The 22,246-nt window shown below is 39.8% G+C and overlaps 1 protein-coding gene across 1 annotated transcript in view; it reads left to right on the plus strand.

Moving 5' to 3' along the window:
• The first annotated feature begins 3,444 nt into the window (after window positions 1–3,444).
• The window catches only part of zdhhc8 (zinc finger DHHC-type containing 8), a 55,328-nt gene continuing 36,526 nt past the window's right edge, over window positions 3,445–22,246 (plus strand). Inside the window, 1 exon segment of the mRNA NM_001044406.1 lies at window positions 3,445–3,636. Within this exon segment, the coding sequence (NP_001037871.1) occupies window positions 3,533–3,636 (104 nt within the window). The 5' untranslated portion in view covers window positions 3,445–3,532.

The following is a 22,246-nucleotide window of genomic DNA, read 5'->3' on the forward strand; positions in this document are numbered from 1 at the left end:
AAGGGACAGCCTGCAAAATTAGATAACTCCTAAAGAAATAGGATGGGGGGGCTTAACAACTGTACCCCCAATCCCCCTGACAGCAGCCCTGAGGGAAGGTTATGGTCAGTGTGGGTTGTAGGAATTTCGACCTGCACATTACTAGTGCTTAGCATTGCTGCCATGCAGTGCTGGGGTCCTGGGTTCAAGTCCAGCCAGTATGCAATTTGTGAGTTTTACAGGTAAAAAATGTTCTTCATTTGAGTGAGTTTTGTGCAAATGCTGCGCTAGTACCTGCAGTGATTGGCGTGTGTCAGGTTATATCACTATATACAGCTTTTCCACCTGAAAGGTTTGTGACCAACAGGACTGAAATTTGGCAGTCTAGCCAGGCCATAGAATACAATGGAACATTGACTCATCTGTATGTTTTCAAGTATGCAAAATTGTGACTTGTAACCAGAATTATCTGCAATTCATTGTATTCCAGTTCTACCAGGAAGAACAGCAGGTTCATTTCCTAAAGGAGAACATGTTATGTTATGTCTCTATGACGAAGGTGGAAGATACAGGATAAGAGAGGTGTGGCTGAAACCAGTGTGACATCACCCGTACTCTAGGATTCTCACCTCCTGACTGTATAATAGGTTTCACTCCCAGAAAGCATGAGGCATTCTTTGGCACTGATATTATCATCACCTGGCATGCAAACATTACCCTTAGCATGTAATTATATGTATTTTTGTTTTTTTAATATGTTAAATAGTTAATATACCCCAGACAATTGCAGGTCTCTGTAGAAATATATCACATAAAAGCTTTTCATTTAAAGCCTTTTCATGAAAAAGTTATTTTTCTACTATCTATTTTTCCCTTTAGAACATATATATTTTCAGGTTTAATTTTATGGGCAGGTGTCAACTTATATGGTCCAACTATATCAGCACTAAAGTACCATCAAACAGGTGAATTGTAAATTACTCACTAAAAACTAATATATGAGCTAATGATGGATTAAATGGCAATAAGCAGAGCTGTGTAATAGCGAGACATTTACTCTTGGCCTCGAGTGACATAATTTGGCAAAATGATCAGAAAACGACATATGAAGTTTTATTGTAATATTCTGCTGCCAGATTTACAGTTACAGCTGAGACACTTACTGGAGATCCTGAAGAAATGTATCCCAAACATTGGGGCACAATCAACCCTGACATTTACTGCTGGCCAATGGCCAGAGCTAGACATCAAGCAGAAGTGTTGACTGCACAACAGTCCCCCTCCACACACAGGGCCCCCTACTCTCACAAAAACTGATTTTCTTACTGTTACTCCCCTGCATGGGACATTTCTCATTGACAGCAGTGGCATAAGCCCCAGAGTTTGAGGCCACTTTTGTTGTGGTCAGTGGAAAGCCACCCAGAGCAAGTCACAGGCATTCTAAACACAATTAAAATGCCTAGTCTGGCATAGCCATTCACTGGCAGATATGCACTGCTGACTCAACAACCTCAACAGAGTTGACATACCATTGACTAGCATTGACCTGGTATGTACAGGCTGCTTTAAACACACTCACTCCTGTATGCTGCCCAAGGTGGGTGATCTTAAAGGAGAACTAACCCCCCCTTCAGGTACAACAGCCCCCTTAACTGCCCTCCATCAACCCCCTTACCTCTCCCTTCCCGTACAGTCTCTTATGTAGAAAAGTGCCCCTTTGAAAACCTAAACTAAAAAAGCAGAGCAGTGCAATGGGGGCACCATCTTCTGTCCATTCGAGAACGCTATGGGTCTCAGTGCTGATACAGACCATACAAGAGTATGTGCAGTTGGGGCTAGTCAGCAATCAGCTTCAACTGAGCATGCTCCTGTAGGGTCTGTCTGTGAGACCAGAAGAGTATCTGAATGGACAGAAGATGGCGCCTGGGCATTCCGCTGCTCTGCAATTTTAGCTCATGTTTTCAAATAGGGCCACTTTTCAGTGTAAAAGACGGAGAAGGGAGAGGTAAGGGGAGGGCAGTTGAGGGGGCTTATATACTTATGGGAGTTTAGTTCTCCTTTAACATTTATTTCTCCTCTTAATAGTGGACATAGAGTCCTTTTGGCACCTCTGACTTCAAACATGCCTAGACATGTCATATTTGAAGAAATGGTAACAATCCAAAGCAACAGAAAAAGTGGTTTGTGTAAAAGGGACACTGTCATCTAGAAAATAATGGGGTGTCTCAGTGGGAGAAAGGAAAATAAAATGGCAAGCTATGCAGGCGATTTACTCCTGCAGATCTCACTGCACACAGTACCTCTCTTCCTAGAGTTATGGGAGAACTGAAAAAGTTTGGAAAATATAGCCACTTTAAGGTCACTATGAGTAAATTATGGCATATTGATCCAAAATGCACCACAACATGTTTTTGAGAGATATGCACTTGGTGGTGATTCCCATTGACTTTGAATAGGGGCCAGTTCCTTTTGTCCCCCTCCCAAAATGCTAGAAATTGCCCAAACTGTCATTACTCTAACAATGGTAGTTAAAAGTCACGTTTGATGATGAGCAGAGCTATAAATGAGGCCTCAGTTACCCCTGTGGAAGGGTGATGTTGTGCATATTTACCATATATTTAAAAGCTTCATATAAATATACAGTCACAATAATTAAAAGGTTAAAATCAATTTATTAGGATGTAATAAACCAAGCTTAATGTATTTCATGCCTGCTGGGGCACTTATTCATACGCTCCCAATTTAGTGCCCCAGCAGGCACAAAATGCATTAGGCTTGGTTTATCACCTCTTAATATATTTTTGGTTTTTAATTACTGTGAATTTGTATTTATATGAGGCTGTCATATTTTTATATGACTACTTCCATCACAATACAAAGCAGAGCTGTCCTTGTGGTGCCTCCCTGAGCAAAATACCCTGGGGAAGACACCCTCATTAAAAATAGTATTAAGCACAGTAAAAAAAAAAAAAAAGCTGAAGAAAAACCATCCTGTTAACCTTTCTGTGCAGATAAAAGCTGGCTAAAGGCAAGCTGAGCCAGACTCGTTTATAAAACATTGGATAACAGTAGTCACTCAAACACAGATTTGACACTTCTATAAAAACCCTTAACATTACCTTTACTACTGAGACTAAAAAAAAAAAAGTCCAGCCGCACCCCCTCCCCGGGCAGTTGTGAGCAGAGAAAGTTGCAGCTCTGGGGTTGTTACACAGCATTAGCCGGGAGATAGGTGGATGATGATTCGTGCTGCTTTTATATCCACCTAATGGCAACTAATTAAGCCTATAACAGCATTCTTTCCTAGCTCACAGGCACTAGCAGCGGACGCACAACAGGAATCGGAACGTTCCACCTTAAGACGCTCCGGGGCGGCTCACTGAGTAGGCGGGGCCGTGCGGGGTGGGATTTCCTGTTCTGGCAGGTCAGCTGTTCTCTCCCTGTCTGTCTCTTCCCCCCTCTCTTCTCTCCTTCGTGGATCGTGCGGTCAGTGCCCCTCTCTCCCCCCGGTGCCTCTCTCTTGGGATCTGACTAGTGATGTGTAACCTACAGAATGCCCAGCAGTACTGGAAAAAGGTTTAAACCTACCAAATATATCCCAGTCTCCACTGCAGCCGCCTTACTAGTTGGATCCACCACTTTGTTTTTTGTTTTCACGTAAGTACAGCTTGGTTCTTGTTGGGGGGAAGGTTTGCGGGGGTGTCGGAAGGGAAGGGGAGCGACGAGCTTGAGGGACGGGGTTCTATGGGAGGGATGGGTAACCTTCGCGCCCCCTCCCCACTCTGAGTGAACTACCGCTCCCAGCATCCTTTACAAAGCCTAAGGCGTTCGGGTGGGGTGCTGGGAATTGCAGGTTCTCTCGGGCAGCAGGTTGGACGTCCATGTAAATGAAAGACTACAAGAAAGGCACCTCCTAGATCAAACAAGGTTCTAGGCCTGGGGTTCAGCTTCCTTCAGGGTAGTACTGTATCTGTGCTTGGGCTGTCCCTGTATCTCTGTATCTCTGTATCTCTGTAGCATGTGTCCTGAAAGCCGTACAGCCACCTCATTTGCAAGCTTGTAGCCTCTGCCTTCAATCCTCTTATGGCAGAATTAGGGCAAATGGAATGACCAGGAATGCATTACACGAGTAGTTCTGTAATAAGCTGCTCTTTTGTTCCCTCTCTGGATTGGAAGGCCATTGTTTTGGGGGAGGGGAGCTCATAAGGTGCTCCTGTAATATAGCACAGCCTTTATTTTCCTCTACTGACAGTGCCAAGCAACACTTTGTTGTCCCTGTATATAATATATATATATATATATATATATATATATATATACTGAGGACCACTCCACCACTACATCTTACTGTGACTTTGCTTTTCACTTATTCAAGATTCCTAGATTTATTCAGCATTTAGCCGCCTCTGATAGATGGATTGATCCCTCGATTGATTTATTTTCGTTTATAGCTTGGCTGAGGAGTATTGCTATTTGAAACAAGCAAACACACAGGGTTTATAATACAGTTTTCAACTAGTGGTATATATCTCTGGGTGTTTTTGTTTTCATGGCCACAGTGGGTAAGTGCAGGGGGATTTGGTTGGTCAGATTGTATAGTTATCAAAACAACAATACCTGTGCATTCATTTCTGTTTACTTTGTATTTACACGTGTATATATAAATGTATCTTTGTAGAACTACACATTCGGTAATTTGGGAACTTCCACCTAGAGCAGGGGTCCTCAACCTTTCTTATTTGTTAGCCACAGTCAAATGTAAAAAGACTTATAGAGCAACACAAGCATCATAAAAGTTCCTGGTGGTGCCAAATAAGGGCTAAGGTTGGCTATTAGGGAGCCTCTATTCACACTTTCAGCTTACAGGAGGTTTTATTTGGTAGTAAATCTTGTTTTTATTCAACCAAAACATGCCCCCAAGTCAGGACTTCAAAAATAACTACCTGGTTTTGGGGCACTGAGAACAAAATCCAAAGGGTTGGTGTGCAACATCTTGCCACTGGTTGGGGATCACTGACCTAGAGAAACCCACATCTTTTTATTCGTGGACAGTTTGTTTCTGTAGTTGTGTGGATTTGTACTTTATTTGAATTGTTTGCAAATCAAAATCACTCATAAAATCTACGAATGATGGTTTTTACACGTTTTTAGATTACATTTTGGTGATGTTCAGGATGCAGAAGATATTGAGCTATTGCTTATTAAAGTAAATTGAATATGATCACAGCAGAAAAACCGTAAAAGTAATGTCCTATAGCAGGGATTTTTAACCTACGTGTCAGGTCCCAGGTACTGCTATGCATGGTTCCCCTTCATTCCAGTGATAGTGTTATCACTTCCCTCATTACTAATTATAAACAAGTTTTGAGTCTAGGAAGTAATTCCTAGACTAAATTGGGGCCCCTCAAAAAAACAAGCTATGAAACACTGATCTGTAGCTTAGGTCACTTGGATTCCTAGGAGTCTCTAAATATGTCTGAACATCGAAACCACCTCTTGCTTGTAAGAGTAGCTAGCACTATAGCACACGGTATACGTCTGCAGGCCCACAGGCTAAATGCAACCCTGCAGTGCAAGTTATGCCCTTTAATCATGGACTTCAAAGACTTCTTCCAGACGTTAATTATAATAATATTACATACAGGTATGGGATCCCTTAATCAGAAACCCGTTATACAGAAATCTCTAAATTACCCGAAGACCATGCCCCATACAGGCCTGAATAGAAATATAAGTAATACCAAAACAATTGTAGTCCCACAGAGCAATAGTTGTTGGCTGCTGGGGTCAGTGACCCCATTTGAATGCTGGAAAAAAGTATGTATGTTTATCTTTATTTATAAAGTGCTACTTATGTAAGCAGTGCTGTACAGTAGAATAGATTAATACAAACGGGGTTATTAAGATAATAATAGATAAATACAAAGTATAACAATAAATACAAATAAATACAAGGTACAGTTGCAATAAGTTAGGAGTCAAAGATACAAGAAGATGGAGATCCCTCTCCTGTAGAGCTTACAATCTAGATGGTAGAAGAGGAAGGCAAATAATTCAAAAACTGCAAAGCGTAAATAATGGAATTCAGTTGAAAAGTTGCTTAGAATGATCCATTTTATAACATACTAAATTATCTTAAAGGTGAATATACTTTGCCCTACAGATATGAGCTATATGAAATAATTGATGTACAGTACATGGAGAAATCACTGGTTTAGCAATAAAGTGATTTTTTTTTTCTTCTTTTAAATCATATTATGGAGCATTTGTTTGTTTAGCAAATACCATCCCACCGGCGAGTATGTGTATCTCCTCTCAAGGCAACTTACGCGATTTCGGGGAAATCGCTGCGCCATGTATGCCATCCCACCGGAGATTTACATACTCGCCAGTGGGATTGAATTTCAGGGAGATTTGTTGCGGGCGACTAGTCTCCCCGTGTGCCACAGCCCTTAGACACGATAAGGTATACATTGGTATTCTACCTTGGGTGATCCACTCAGTTGCTGCTTTTTGTGTTTAGCGTATTACAGGACTATGCAGTTTTTCTAATTCATTTTTGCTGTTTATTGCATATTCTTTGTTTTGCTGTTAAATACATATTTTTGCTGGGTGTGCCTGCTATAGAACAATCCCATGTAGAGGGCTATTATATCAATTACACACTTTGTAAACAGTACACGTTCTGTGGTGGTAAAGCTAACAAAAACACTGCTTTCCTTCCTTTTCACTGTAGTGAACCAATAATCCACTATATCACATATTTAGTTAAAATTAAGTAAAAATGAATTGATGATGTCAGACTTCTCCAAACGGCTGTATAAACCTGTTTTGATGTTATAATATTATAACTGACCTTTAAAATCTGTTAACTGTATTCTGTAGTCTCTTAGATTTCATACATCTATCCTTTTTGCGGTACAGATATCACTTATTTGGAAACCTGTAACAAACAAAGGAAAGTTGTGTTCACTACTAAATTTTTAACCGTTAGGCGGGCGTGCAGTGAGGTTGTGACCACAAAACTTATACAGACAGCAACAACTAACCATAAATAAACCTATTTATTCCTGCAACACATTATCATTTCTAAAGCTTAGAAGCCTAGCATGCAGAAAGTTTTGTAGCCCAGAATTAATCTGTTTTACAAAATTACCCTAGTTTCTTTTAAAATGGCAAAAAAATACTAAGTAAACAGCAAAAACATACCAGTTACTTCAGTTGCCTGCCCAAAGTATTTTTCCCCATTGGTGAATTACGTTCTTGCCGGTGGGAAGGAAACAAGACATTTTATTGACCATAGTAGTACAGATATACCACAGGTGACAAATGATGTGTGCATCCTGAAGTTGCTGAGCACCAGAGTACACGCTGTTGGATGAGTGTGGTGGCATTCTTGAACTGAGCTGTGTGTATATATATATATATATATTATAATTATATTTCATTGTAATGTTTATTTTATGTTTTGCTAGCTGTTGAGATATAAATCCTACCTGTTTGCCCTGTGTCTATAGACCCTGGCAGTGCACACAGAGCTGTCAGTGGGTGGTGTTTCTTGGGTGATCCATAACAAGGAGCAGGCTTTGTACTTTTATCCAGCCATGCTGAACTAATGGGCTTAACTGGATAGTGGCCCTTTCTGGTTAATATATTTATGTATGTATACCTGAACCTTCAGAAGCACTGTTTTGTTAGCAAGAAAAAGCTGAATTACACAAGAGTTTTTGTTAGTTGTCCTCAATTAGAAATATTGTATCCTACCAGTCGGATGTAGTTGCACATGTCTGTAAGTAATTATAACAGCAATTAAAGCTGATGTGTAAACTACATATCATATTCACCATCTGACACGACATTTCTGTTGTGTTTTATCCTACAAATTAAAGTTGTATACACTTTTGTTTTGTATTGATAATCAGATGTAGATGTAGGAAAACCACCCAGCTTTCTGATCTGATTTTACATTAATGCTTAACTGAGATTTTAGTCAAACAGATTTATCCTTTCCAGAGTCTCTTCCTGCAACTGATCCTACACATTGTAATGAGAATCTGATCGGATAAAGTATAATGATTTTGTGACTTTACACCCAACAGTTAACTGAGAAACAAAAATCTATCCAAATGTATCTTGTAGGATGAGATGCGGTGTTCCTTTCCAAAGGCATGTTGTGTCTGATGGCAACATTTATGTTAATTGCATTTTTAAACTTGCAACTACATCTGATTTGAGGATGCTAGGTTGCCTAACAAATGCTCCCATGATTGTCCCAGGGTTACCACTTTTTGAGTTAAAGGGCACATATCATAAAAAAAATGTTTCCCTATAACAGAGGTGCGGGCTAATAATAACCTGCACTCCAGGTGGGGAAACAATAATATAGCAATCACAATTGTATTGTGAACACGTGAGTCAAGGAATTTGCCCAGGTTTATTGGCAAAAATTGTTTTTTTTGTTTTTTTTCCCCAGATAGGCTTTTTTAAATTATAAAAATTTAGGCACCTAAAACATTTATAATTTAGGAGAAGCCCACTCTAAAAAAAAAATAAACCTCAGATAACGACCCTGTGCAGGGCTTCTCTTACCATTGCTTGAGCCTTCAGGCATTAGCTATCATAAATCTGGCCCTATGCACGTGACTGAATGCTGCCACCTACATCATGAGCTTTTTCTTGATGTAGGTAACTTAGAGTTCACGGGACATTAAAAAAAAATCCCTTCACCATAGTGCGGGCTCTATTAACCTGCATCTCAGGTGGGGTAAATGTTTTTTAGATGGTATCCTCATCTTCATTACTAATATATACCATATCTTTTTATGACTCTTGGTAGAGGCAGCCTAAAGTGCTCTCAGATACTCCTCAACAATGTATTTACATGTGTTTCTGAAAGCTGAAGGCCATTTCCCAGTATGTTTTGTTATTTGGGCTGTTGGATCACAGTTGCAGTATACCACAACTATTGTGTTACAGTGCGATCAGAAGGCATGCAGTTAGACAATCAGAGACCATAATAGACTAAATTAGGTACAGGTATGGGAGCTATTATCCAGAATGTCTGGGACATTATATATAAGGGGTTTAATGTGATTTGAATCACCATACCTTAAGGGGCAGATTTATTAAAATGTGAGTTTAGAGCTTAATACGTAGAAACTCACCCATGTTCTATTCATTCCTATGGGATTTTTAGAAGTGTATTTATTAAATGCTGAGTTCTAACATTCACCCATTGATAAATACAATTCTAAAAATCCCATAGGAATGAATAGAACGTGGGTGAGTTTTTATGTATTAAGATCTAAAATCCACTTTTTTATAAATCTGCCTCTGTCTATTAAAAACCAAACTAACATTTAAACATTAAATAAACACAATAGGATTATTTTGACACCAGTATGGATGCATGCTACTTAGTTACCATCAATTAGAAGGTACTGTTTTATTACAGAAAAAAGGAAAACATTATTAAAACTTAAAATATTTTGTTTAAAATCCGCACTATATGAGATGGCTATAATTTGGAGCTTTCAGGATAACGCATTCAAGGGACCCCATACCTATCAATAAGTGCTTGTATTTTTTTCCATACAAGGCAGGGCTATGCCTCCGGTTACATGACAAATACTAATGTGCAGGAGGACGTTTTCTGTTTTATAATACACTAGCCATAAAATATCCTGTAAAATATATACTTTTAAATGATGCTTAGTGATGTTAGCGGTGATCTCTCATGGACCATTGTGTGACCCATGACCAAGTGTGTACTATAAAATAACGTACATCGTATCTTTAAATAGGTTCTAGGAGTTTTGACCTGTTGAGCTTGTGGCCTCATGCTTTTCTGTACCTTTGTATGTTAATGGTAATAAAAGGTCTGTCCTCTCAGACTTAAGTGACATGGCATCAGTAAGTAGAAGAGGCATGCATTAGTAGTCCAGCTATGGCACTAGTTCATTGGCATGCGTGGGCAGACCTTCTTGCTGGTTTATTGCTCAGAGTTAAAAAAAAAAAATAGCCCATAACTTACAAGAACTTAAATAATTATCCCAAGGCTGCAGTTGCCGGATGCCCCTAGGCCTAATAAAATGGTTACTTGTAGGCGATAACAAACGCACTTCTTTCAAGAACCAAGAAGTCAAGTTTGGTGTCACATTAGCCTATAAAGGAGGGAAATGTTCAAAAATATAATTGATGTGCTAGTGTTTTTTAATCAAGTTAAAAACGTACATTGTAAAGTTCAAAGATCAGTTGGATGTGTGTTTTATCGGAAGGAGCAAAGGAATTATGGATGCTTGTGGGAGTCCTGGAATTCTTGAACATCGAGTATATCAGGTCTTCCTGGAGAACTGGATTTTAATGTGGTTTGCAGTAATAGCCTTGGGGAGCATAGCACCCAGTTTGGAAAAGGTGTGTGTCTGTGGGAAACTGAAGGTTGAGGCAGACACTTGTACTCCTTTTTTGCAGTAGACTATAGTTTACCACTGCACTCCGTTTACTTTAGCACTCCATTTCATGGGCCATTTGACACATTTTGATTGTTGCAGATTAAATAAAAGATTCCAGGGCTTATTTATAGAGCTCTAGTGCAGTGAAAGTATCATATTTACTGGTGTAAATTTGTACCTGTCCAACTTTATTATTCGAAATATCAAGTCACCATAGTGGCTCATAACATATATCAAGACCAATAATTGTAAGCTCAGAAGGTTTTCCACTGATGTACATATAGGCACCTCAGTCTTTAGGCACCTGATCATGCTTCTAGTTAAACAGGCAATAAAGAAGTGGGGTGAGATGCCTGTGGCTACTGGTAGAATGCAGGTTTAATGCTTATAACTGGCATTCTGCAGCTCACACAGGGGTCCCATGACAGACAGACTAGATTTTTTAAGTATTTACATCCAGCTTCCTGCTCTTAAGTGTGTCCTTAATCTGTGCCCTATTTTTTCTGTGTTCCCTGTGCTCTACCACAAATGGGCTATGTGCAGGTCTGTGCTACATCTCAGACTGGCAAATTGTGTATTTATGTCCTTCTGAAAAGCTGACCTGTGTATGGTACATCATGAAAATCCTTTTCTTGACACATTCCAATATCCACCTTTACACATTCCAATATCCACCAAATCTGTTTTATTTTACACAGTCAGTAGAAATCTACTAGATTAGTCAGACATAATCCTTTAGCAGTAAATCTAGGCTGCTTCAGGTCTTGTAAGTCATTGCTAGGCTCTTCCCAGCTAACCAATTTGTAAAATGGTACAACATGTGCAGTTCTTCAGTTATCTGGAACAGCACCTGTCAATACTGACTGATTTCTGACCGTGGCGCTGAATGTGCAAACCTAAGCACAATACAAATATCTTCCCTTCCCTGCATATAATCTGTACTGTGCCATATACCTATCCCATTTTAATTTAAGATGCTAAAACAAGCCTTTAATTTCCGAACAAATCTATATCCTCTTATAGATGTAAATCTTGCTGTCATTCGCATTTCTAACTTAGTACCTGTAAATATGAATTTCTTCTTAGTATATCATTTTCTCCTTAGAGATACCATGGTAATACAATTATCTCCTATTATAATCCCATTCTATAATTGTATTTATTTATTTTGTTTTATACAAGCAGTAGTGCAGCAAATGGGACTTTTACATTAAAGGATAGTGGATCCTACCATTGTTTAGTTAGATTCCTGAGAGATATGTGCAGAATTGGTGTAATGAAACAAAAACACTTTTGTTTTTCTACCAAAAAGGAAGTAATTACATGAGTACCTGGAAATTAAATGCCCTGCATGTTTATACTATGTTACAAAATGTAATTGGTACAGCCTAGGTATACAGTTTTTTTATTGTTAATGCTGTGCTGCTAGGCCCAACTACCATTTTGTCTTATGCAGAACGATTCTGCGCCTTGTGTTTTAGAAATAGGTGTCTTGGGCAATGCAGAAAATGATAGGACCCAATCCTGTGTGTGTTTGGGAGCTTATATGATTTGCACCAGATTTGCAGCTCTTAAGGTCCTGTTGAACTGAAGTTTCCTGGCCTTGGCTGTCGTTAAATCCATGGACCTGCAGTTCAGGAGAAGGTGGTGGGCTTCTACTCCCTGGTTGCATAAAACTGGCCTGGGGTACTCAGATTGGAGTACAGATTGGCTACAGATTGGACCACCTATTTATAAATGGTTATATTTATATAATGCATATTTTTACGTAATGGCATACCTGTGATTCTGATTCTAGATCTAGATCTGGGGGCCCAAGCTTCGGTAAAGTGTGTGATTAATCACCTCTGCCTTTCTCGTTTTGTCTAATTTGAATGGTTGTTGTGGCTACACAGCAGCTTATTAATATAAACTATAGTAGTGTTTCTGCAGCAAACAAAACTTTTACCAGTGCAGGACAACAGTACATTCACCATCACCTGGTGATAGTGACATATAGTTATAGTCACTAAACACTATAGCGTTTGTTTAACCATGTAAGCATCACGAATAAAGGGATGTAAGCGCCGTGGATTGTAGATTCAAAGAGTTACATCACTTCCTGTTGTGGAAGCAGATCAGTATCTTTTACAGCCACTGATTTACTTCTCCTTCGTTTCCATAGCCTAGACAATGAGCAGAGGGTGTTAACAATTGTCTGTTGGTATGCAACCACCCAAGAGAAGCTACACAACAGCAGCCACATATAAAACACAAATTGGGTGACCCACTCCTTTTTCCGTGCAGTCTCTAGTGTCTTCCTTCTTCCTGCACCCAGGTGACACACACTTACTTTGACACTAACACACGCAAGCATTTGGGAAGTGTAGCCACACCTATACAAACTGTTTTTTTTTCTCCCCCTTTTACTGTATTAATGCTTGTTTTGTCCAGTGTGACTAGATTGAGCACATAATTGCTTTTTTTTTTTTTTTTTGCATTTATAGCAATTTCATTGCATTTCGATTTTTTTGTTGCTGTTGATTGCTACATTATTCCCCTAAAACATTAATTACACAACGAGACAAGTGCCTTGGGATTTTTACCACCAATCTCACCATGCAAACATTGTATTTTATAACATTGATTAGTTTTAGTGATTTACTTTTTTTTTCTGTATATTATGTGCAACATTTTTATCTTGGTTGTTGCTAAATGCCATAGTTTTGCAAATTTTAGAAAGACATACACATAGATGAAATATCAGGAATATTGATATGGACATATAGGCAATAACAGCTTTAAAGTGCAAGTTTTCAGGTGGTTAAGAAAATGTATACAAATGCTGAGACCATATACATGTATTTATTTTGTATTCACTTCCAAAAGTTGTGCTTGAGTGTCAGCCAATAAAATAAACATTAAAACAAAAAGAAAATGTACAGAAATGCTAATTTAGCTTAGATTTTCATTTAAGAAGAAATTTAGATTTTTTTTTTTTTTAAATCTGTCATTTTTAAACACTTTTTAGTTATCTGGGGTAAACTTACTGTTTACATTTTAGGCCTTTTAAATTAAAGTATGCTTATTTCTGTGCATTGACATATGCTACTGTACTACTGTGGCTTATATAGCTATACAAATGAATAATCTTCACAAAACTATTGGGGTATTGATATGCTCAAAAGATATGAGGCCTTTCAAATTTTATACAGATATTTCATGCATGCTATATGTTTCATATGCGTCTGTATTATGAAAAATATTAATAAATTATGCAAATGTTTTTTTTAAGTGGAATTATACAAGATTTGGCAGATAAAAGAAAAAAAGTTGTCCTACAACGAAAAGTTTAACCGAAAGGAACCAGCCTATAACATCCCAAAAATCTGCTGGTATTTAACGCAAGTGAAGTGCTGAACATGATTGGCTGTGAAAGGGTTAAAGGAAAATGTTCACCTGTAACAAAACCCGCAAGACAGCATGCCGACACTAAATGCTCTATTTAAAGAATTGAGTTTATGCTTTAGGTGATGGATTTAATTTAAGAATGCTTTTTAATTAAGTCATCCTACTATTTAAAATTCAAACTGGGATATTCTGGAAGAAACATTTTTGGTTGTTGCAATGGAATGTTGGAAACTGGCATAGAAAGAGAGTTGTCTGCTTTCCTCTAAGTCTTATGGCACATGCGGAGCCTTTCAGCAGCCAGATGTAAAGTGCCTGACATTGCCCCCTTAGTCTCCTATAAAGCACCCTGAGAGCCATGAGCCTCAGAGCTTGTTCTGAAAACAAAATTGGTAGTTAGATTAAAAGAAACTGTAACAGTCACTGTAGAAAATAGAGTATTTTGAAGCCAAAAATATGTGGTTTCATTGCAGCTACTAAATATTAAGAGTATAAGCACATAGGCCTTGACACTTTGCCACCTTGTTTAAATGCTGCCAGACCCGGAAAGGGATGTGTAGAGCAGTCGAATTCTCTGTTCACGGTAGATCTTGAAACTTTGTAGCTGTTAGCACAGTATCACCTTTACATCCTGTTTCACTCATCTGCCTTTCATCCTCTTATACCCCATGTATAAAGCAGTCACAGTTAAGGTGGCCATACACGCACCGATATTATCGTACGAAACCTCGTTTCGTACGATAATCGGTGCGTGTATGGCATGTCAGCGAGCCGACCGATATCGCAGGAAGCTGCTGAAATCGGTCGGCTCGCCGATCGGCCAAGTTAGAAAATTTTGATCGGGCGCCATAGAAGGCGCCTGACCAAAATTCTCCCTTCAGAGCTGAATCGGCAGAAGGAGGTAGAAATCCTATTGTTTCTACCTCCTTACCTGCCGATTCAGCCCTGAATGGTGTGTGGCGGATCTGACGATGTTTCGTGCGACCGACGGTCGTACGAAACATCGTGAGATCGCCACGTGTATGGCCAGCTTTAGGCAGCTTCATTTAGCAATCCCTTTCCCCTCAACCTCTCAATACACAGCTATATAAGTGTTTGCTTGGCCCAAATAACTCTTGCTTATCCATTCACACTTCATAGCTAGGTGTCTATTACTGCAATTAGCTCTGATGTGTTACATGCTTGTCTTCTTTGACTGATGAGTCAAGGCTGATAACTGTATGATAAAATGTTTGTATGCTTTTGCTTCATGCTTTCCAGTTTTTTAGTTCAGCCTGTTTGCTTGCAGTCTAAGAGTGTAATTGGATACATGGGGAATGTTGGGATGCTGGCCGTGATATCCAGAATCCTCAAAGCTTTTTGCCAGAGCATTTAGTAATAGTGGAGGCAAAAAGACCAGCAGCACTGGGATTTCTGTGCAAATAAAAAAAGTATATTTAATGGCGGTATATGTACATTTAAATATACTTTTATGATTTGCACAGAAATCCCAATTGTTGCTGGTCTTTTTTGAATGGTTGGTGTATGTATATGTATGTATGTATGTATGTATGTATGTATGTATGTATGTAATATTACATTATCATTTATTTATAAAGCGCCAACATATTCCGCAGCGCTGTACGATATGTGGGTTACATACATTGGACATGCAGAGTAACATATAAAGCAATCAGTAACCGATACAAGAGGTGAAGAGGGCCCTGCCCAAAAGAGCTTACAATATATATATACACAAATGGAAAGTGTCGGCACTCTCAGGATTCTCACGATAATACTCATGGACGATAAGTCATAGTTGGATGCAATAAGGTGAGATTTATTGGTCCTACGTTTTGGTTCTTTACTAGAACCTTCATTAGGGAAGCAAGTGTGTACACAGAGCAAAGTTTAAATACAGTACTTGTATTTAAATATATAATATTATACACACACATCAATGCCACACAGGCAAAGTGAGCAAATGCCAGTTTCTGCCTCAGCAGCTTATATAATGGCCCCCTGTTCCACCAATAATAAAATATGGCATAAAAAACCTAAAGGCATAAAAATTGTTCCTTTCAATAAAAGACTGTATGGAACGTGTACGTTCCTATATGTCAGCAGTGAAACTTTTACTTAAAGGAGAACTAAACCCTAAAAATAAATATGTCTAGAAATGCCTTATTTTATATGATTAACTTGACTGGACTGGCTTAAAGTTTCAGCATCTATACAGTAGTAATGATATAGGTCTTTACAGTTATCACAGGAGCTGCTCATCTTGGATTCTGTTTGAACTGTCCGGGACACCGCACATGCTCAGTGTGTCTCTGGGCAGCTTTTGACAAGCTAAGCTTAGGGGTCATTGCAAATTATCAAGCAGAAAATGAGATGTCTGTCATATAAGCTGATGCTACAGGATTAATCAGTTCTGATGCCGTTGCCCTGGTTACAGATCTGTCCTTTAATGTGAATCTGAATGAATTACTAATCAGCCTTTTACTCTTACGTTTATATTCTATATATACAGTATATTGTGAGTCAGTCCCTGAGCTCAGTAAGTGACAGCAGCACAGAGCATGTGCAGTGAATCTGCAGAAGAGAAGATGGGGGGGCTACTGGGGCATCTTTGGAGACACAGATCCTCCCAGCTAAAGGGCTGTGGTTGCCTTGGGCTGGTACAGAAGGCCAAAACATGTCTGCTCCAATTCTTTAGTTAGACTTTAGTTCTCCTTTAAGGGATGTTATAAAGATGGTGATCATTGCCACAGTTGTTATTTAAGTATGAATGTTGCTTTGCAGATTGTATTCTAGGAGTTGTAGTACTACATCCTTAAGGCAAATGGCAACCTGAGGACCTATTTAGGTAATTGAATGTCTGTGCTACCACTCCTTTCATATTATGTGCAATGAAAAGTTATGAGGCCCTCCATGTTCAAAAAAAAAAAAAAAACAATTACCCACTGTAAATTATATATTCATATGTTTTATGTTTTATGATCTATGAGTATGCATACTAATTAGAGGAATCATTGCTTTAGGTTGTTATAATTATTATAGTAAACTTTTTAATTTGTTAATAATTTCTACCAGTCACTTCCTTTATTGGCCAGTAATATGTGGCAGCTTTTGGCAGTGCGTTATCAGTGCTGCAGCTGCATAGTAACTGCAGTGAATTGTTCAGTTTTAAAGAACAAACAAACTTTCCTTTAATTATTATTATTTTTTTAAGTAGCAATAATGTGTACAGGCACAAACACAGAAAGCTACTAACATTGAAGAGTTCAGTACTTGCTGGAAAATGTGCTGAAGTGTGTCAGTATTTGGTTTGATCCCCCATCCTTTCTCAAGGTTACAGAGTTTGCCTTCCTTTAACTACTTACAAGCCATAGATCCTAGAATCGTTGACACTGGCATTCAAGTTACAGTATGCTATCACTGTCTGTGTGCTCGGGTTTTACTTTAATCATTGCAGGATAGCAAATTTTCCGGAAGTGGTAAAATATCCAGGGGCTCATTTATCAATGTAAGATTGGTTACGAATAGGAAAAAATTTTGTATTTTTTCTAACTTTTAGAACTGTGTGTATTTTCTGTGAATGTTTCGTACTTTGCGACAATTTGTGCGACAAAATCCTATTTGTCGCAACGAGTACAAAAGTTTTGCAATTCATTCAAGCTTCGGTATCATGACTTTCTTTTGGCCAGGTTGGAGCTGCAGAGTGCCATTGCCATTGAGTCCTATGGAAAGCTTCCCAAATCATGCACTGAAGTTTCAAAGTCAAAGGGTTTTGCGCCATTTACGATTGTTGGAATATGAAAATTTTGTGACTTTCGGATCGACAATATGCATACAATAGTTTCAATACGAAAATTTTTGAACTTTTGGATTGTAAGTACAAAATTTTCGTATTGAAAGGAAAAGAATTTTCGTGACATTTTTCATGTTTTGGTTTCGTACATTAGTGAATGGGCCTTCTAATGTAGAGAGAACCCACCCTGCCATAAACAGGTGGTAAAGCCATGCTTGCTCTTAGTGCTGGGCGGTATACCGGTTTTTGAAAAAAAAACGATATGATTTTTGAACATACCGCTATACCGGTATGCGCGCCTCCTGCAGTTTTTATCCAATTACATCCGGGTTGCGCCCGTGCGCATGTGACGTCGGCGCGCACGCGACGTCGCTAGGACGCATCGCTGGAGGAACCACAAGTTGGGTAAGTTGGGCTGGGGCTGGTGCTGGGGTTGGGGGGGTTGTGGCTGGTGCTGGGGTTGTGGCTGGTGCTGGGGGTTGGGGGGTTGTGGCTGGTGCTGGGTTGGGGGGTTGTGGCTGGGGCTGGGGGGTTGTGGCTGGTGCTGGGGTTGTGGCTGGGGCTGGGGGGTTGTGGCTGGTGCTGGGGTTGGGGGGTTGTGGCTGGTGCTGGGGTTGGGGGGGTTGTGGCTGGTGCTGGGGTTGTGGCTGGTGCTGGGGTTGTGGCTGGTGCTGGGGTTGTGGCTGGTGCTGGGGTTGGGGGGTTGTGGCTGGTGCTGGGGTTGTGGCTGGTGCTGGGGTTGTGGCTGGTGCTGGGGTTGGGGGGGTTGTGGCTGGTGCTGGGGTTGTGGCTGGTGCTGGGGTTGTGGCTGGGGCTGGTGCTGGGGTTGGGGGGGTTGTGGCTGGTGCTGGGGTTGTGGCTGGTGCTGGGGTTGGGGGGTTGTGGCTGGTGCTGGGGTTGTGGCTGGTGCTGGGGTTGTGGCTGGTGCTGGGGTTGTGGCTGGTGCTGGGGTTGTGGCTGGGGTTGGGCGGGTTGTGGCTGGGGCTGGGCGGGTTGTGGCTGGGGCTGGGCGGGTTGTGGCTGGGGCTGGGCGGGTTGTGGCTGGGGCTGGGGGGGTTGTGGCTGGTGCTGGGGTTGGGGGGGTTGTGGCTGGGGGGTTGTGGCTGGGGTTGGGGGGGTTGGGGGGGTTGTGGCTGGGGCTGGGGGGGTTATGGCTGGGGTTGGGGGGGTTGGGGGGGTTGTGGCTGGGGGGGTTGGGGGGGCTGGTGTTGGGGTTGTTGGGGGGGTGGGGGGGGCCACCAATATTTATTATTTATTTTTTATTTATATACCGTCAAATACCGTGATACCGATATAATTTTGAAAAATACCGTGATATAAATTTTTGGTCATACCGCCCAGCTCTACTTGCTCTGGCCTCGGAGTGTTCGTTACCTGTGTATAATTAGGCATATTAATATTACAGCAGAGCACAACAATCTGCTAAATGGTATAGGTGGCAATATCCTATATGTAAACTAGCAATACAGATACAGTTTTTACATTTCTTACTTATTCTGTAGTGCCATAAGCAGCTTCCTCACTATCCTGGATTTGGCATTTTGGTTTATCCAGAATTCTGTATTTTGGGAGCTACAGCAGCTAGTGCATACACATCTGAGTTCCTTTGAAACACTTTAGGCCGCCTGGTTTAATATGGCTGGCAGCAACACAGCATACAGTGCTCAGAAGTCTGTGGTTTTTCATGTTACTGTAGCTCCTGAAGTACAAAACTGTGCACTTATTGTATATGTAGGGTAAAGGCAGTGTCTGATTCAAGCAAGAAACTACAGGTATGCATAATTTATAAGAATATTTTCAGTCTGAAAGAAGTGGCAGCATAATTTTAATGAAGGTGAATTTATACTGCCGCAGACTTTAGACCACCTGTTGTACCACTCCATCCATGTTATTTGATAGATAGATTTATAAGGACTATGTTACTTTAAAAAAAATGCAAATTATATGCAGCTTTAATTATATGTTCCTAAATTGTTTTAAGCTGTATTGTTAATGAGTGTACCTAATAATCATGTGATACACTGCCGTAAATAATTATTCTTATTAACTTGAGGTTTTGTATGTTAACAGCGTAATCAGTAACTTCCTTTATTATACCAAGAATTATGCTATTATTAGTGTTTGGAATATTGCTCGGAAGCAATCTTTACATTTACTCTGTGTGCATGCTTGTACCGGTGGTGCCATGAAACATTAGTCTTGTTATAACAGCACAATAAATAGTATAGGCATAAAAGGGCAATGACACTTAGGGCTCTGGCACACGGGGGAGATTAGTCGCCCGCAATAAAACTCCCTGTTCGCGGGCGACTAATCTCCCCGAGTTGCCGCCGGCGGGATGGCAGACGCGGCGGCGCGATTTCGCACAAATCGCCGAAAAAGACTCGCGAGTCTTTTTCGGCGATTCCCTGAAATTGCCCCACCGCGTCTGCCATCCCGCCGGCGACTTACATGTTCGCCGGTGGGATGGCAGGGGTAGGCAACTCGGGGAGATTAGTCGCCCGCGAACAGGGAGTTTTATCGCGGGCGACTAATCTCCCCCGTGTGCCAGAGCCCTTAAAACTGGTGAAAATGGGATTAAGTGATTTATGGCAAATCTCCCTGTACACATTGGAGAGGTATTTCTGGGCATTTTGTCACTGCAACAAAATTCCACATCAATAATGCTCTTAAAGTGTTATCTTGTTCAAACACTATATAAAACATGAAAAAGCAGTGATGTTTTAGTTGAGCCTTGTAGTTAAAAGGCAAACAATGCCACTACATGTCTGATGCTTGTGTAATATATATATATGTATGTATGTATGTATGTATATATATGTATGTATGTGAAGATATATATACATATATATATATATATATATATATATATATATATATATATCTATATATATCTCTTCACATTAATTCAGTAAAAATATTCTTTATAAATCCATTCCATAAAATCATGCTGAATCAGGTAATATTAGTAAATTAGTAATGTCTCGCGCATTTCATGGCTATTTTATACCTAGCCTTTAAGAGTTTGATGCGGATGTGGTTAAAGGGTTTTTAAAGTGCTCCTGTGGGAATTACATATTTCAATGGTGAAGTGCTGATTACCCACGGAATGTGTCTCTACCACACGGAACTGCTGAACACTGGTTGAGGCACTGCATGTTGCTTCTTGCTTCTGTTAACACACTAAATGAACTTATAGCAAAGAACACCCAAATAGTGTTTTCTATTTAGCCTGGATATTGAATGTAAAACATTTTCCCCCAACACACGTAATGTGCAGAATTCTTGTGCAACACAGTTCCATGAGCTGTTGCATTCATTATAATGGTGTGTCCCCTGTTGTGTGCCAGTGGAGGCAATTAAGGCATACTTTCCCCCACCCTGTACATCTGGGATGCTGACAGGCCAAAAGCCAGTTGACTAATGGAATCCCCAGACAAGTTCATCTGCCAAAGTGTGCAATTGGTTTGGGAGCTTATTTCTAAAAGAGTTTTTGATATGTTTAGACTTAATATCCTGGAAATTCAAAGATTAAACTCTATCATGACATTGTCAGCATGTGCTATGCAGAGTTCTCTTTGCATTTTTCCAAATAAAAACATTTATATGAAAACATGATAGAACTGTAAACTTAACCAGGGCTGTTAAGGACAAATCAATGGAAAAAGCAGATTCTAAAAGAAATGTTTAGCAATAGTTTCCCTGTGATTATCTTATGTTACTTTGCTTACATTCTTAAGAGCCACTAGGAAAACTGTGTGCTGTCAAACGCTCTCTGGCCTTTTGGATAAAGATATATAGGTATGAATATGAAATATAACTGTATTCTGCGCTGAGCATTTTACAATATTTTATAACAGAAATTAACTGAATGTACACCTAAATTCATAAACATAGTAAACATTTTTGTACTGTGCTTTCTGGAAACTTCTTTCAATTGCCTGTTGTGCTTGCACTACCTCTCAGGCACAAAATAGTTTGATTTTCAATAGTGCCCTACCTAAATGGAATTTAGAGTGACTTTTAGCTAAGTTCTTGATTGCCAAACTCTGCTGACTGCTTGCCTCTACTTGTTTCACCCTGAAAACCTCACTCCCATATTCAACCCTCCTTTAACATTGTGTGCTGTGAAAGTGAAGTCTCACATGCAAGTTTAATAACTCCCAGCTGTGTCCAGATTATTCCAAGTTGTCTGCCTAAACATGAAGTTACCCTACAGAATCAAGCTATGGTGCAGGGCCAGACTGTATGGATAGAATGTGCTTAAACCATGTTGGTGTACCTGGCTCAAACACAGTTTTGTCAACTTGCACATGCTGCTGGGTGTTCCTAGGCCTTTGCGTGTGTGTATATATAAAATGTTCGGCAAAAGCTTGCACTCCGTTTAGGAAAACTAAATACCTGGGTGCTGGAATTAATTAATGTAAAATAGCAAACAAAAACTACCTGCAGGATTATAAAAGTGAACTTAAAAGTGATTAAGGTCTCTGAGACACATCAGTTTGTATTTTTTTGTTTTTTTTAAAGTCCTGGGAGTGCAGTTTGTTTTCTTTTCTATATGAAGTAGACCAAAATATATTGGTACCTGCAAGGAATGACAGTAATGGACAAAGTTTAAGCTTGAATGATCTCTCTT

The sequence above is a fragment of the Xenopus tropicalis genome, chromosome 1 (assembly GCF_000004195.4).
Source record: "Xenopus tropicalis strain Nigerian chromosome 1, UCB_Xtro_10.0, whole genome shotgun sequence".
Classification (NCBI taxonomy): Eukaryota; Metazoa; Chordata; class Amphibia; order Anura; family Pipidae; genus Xenopus; species Xenopus tropicalis.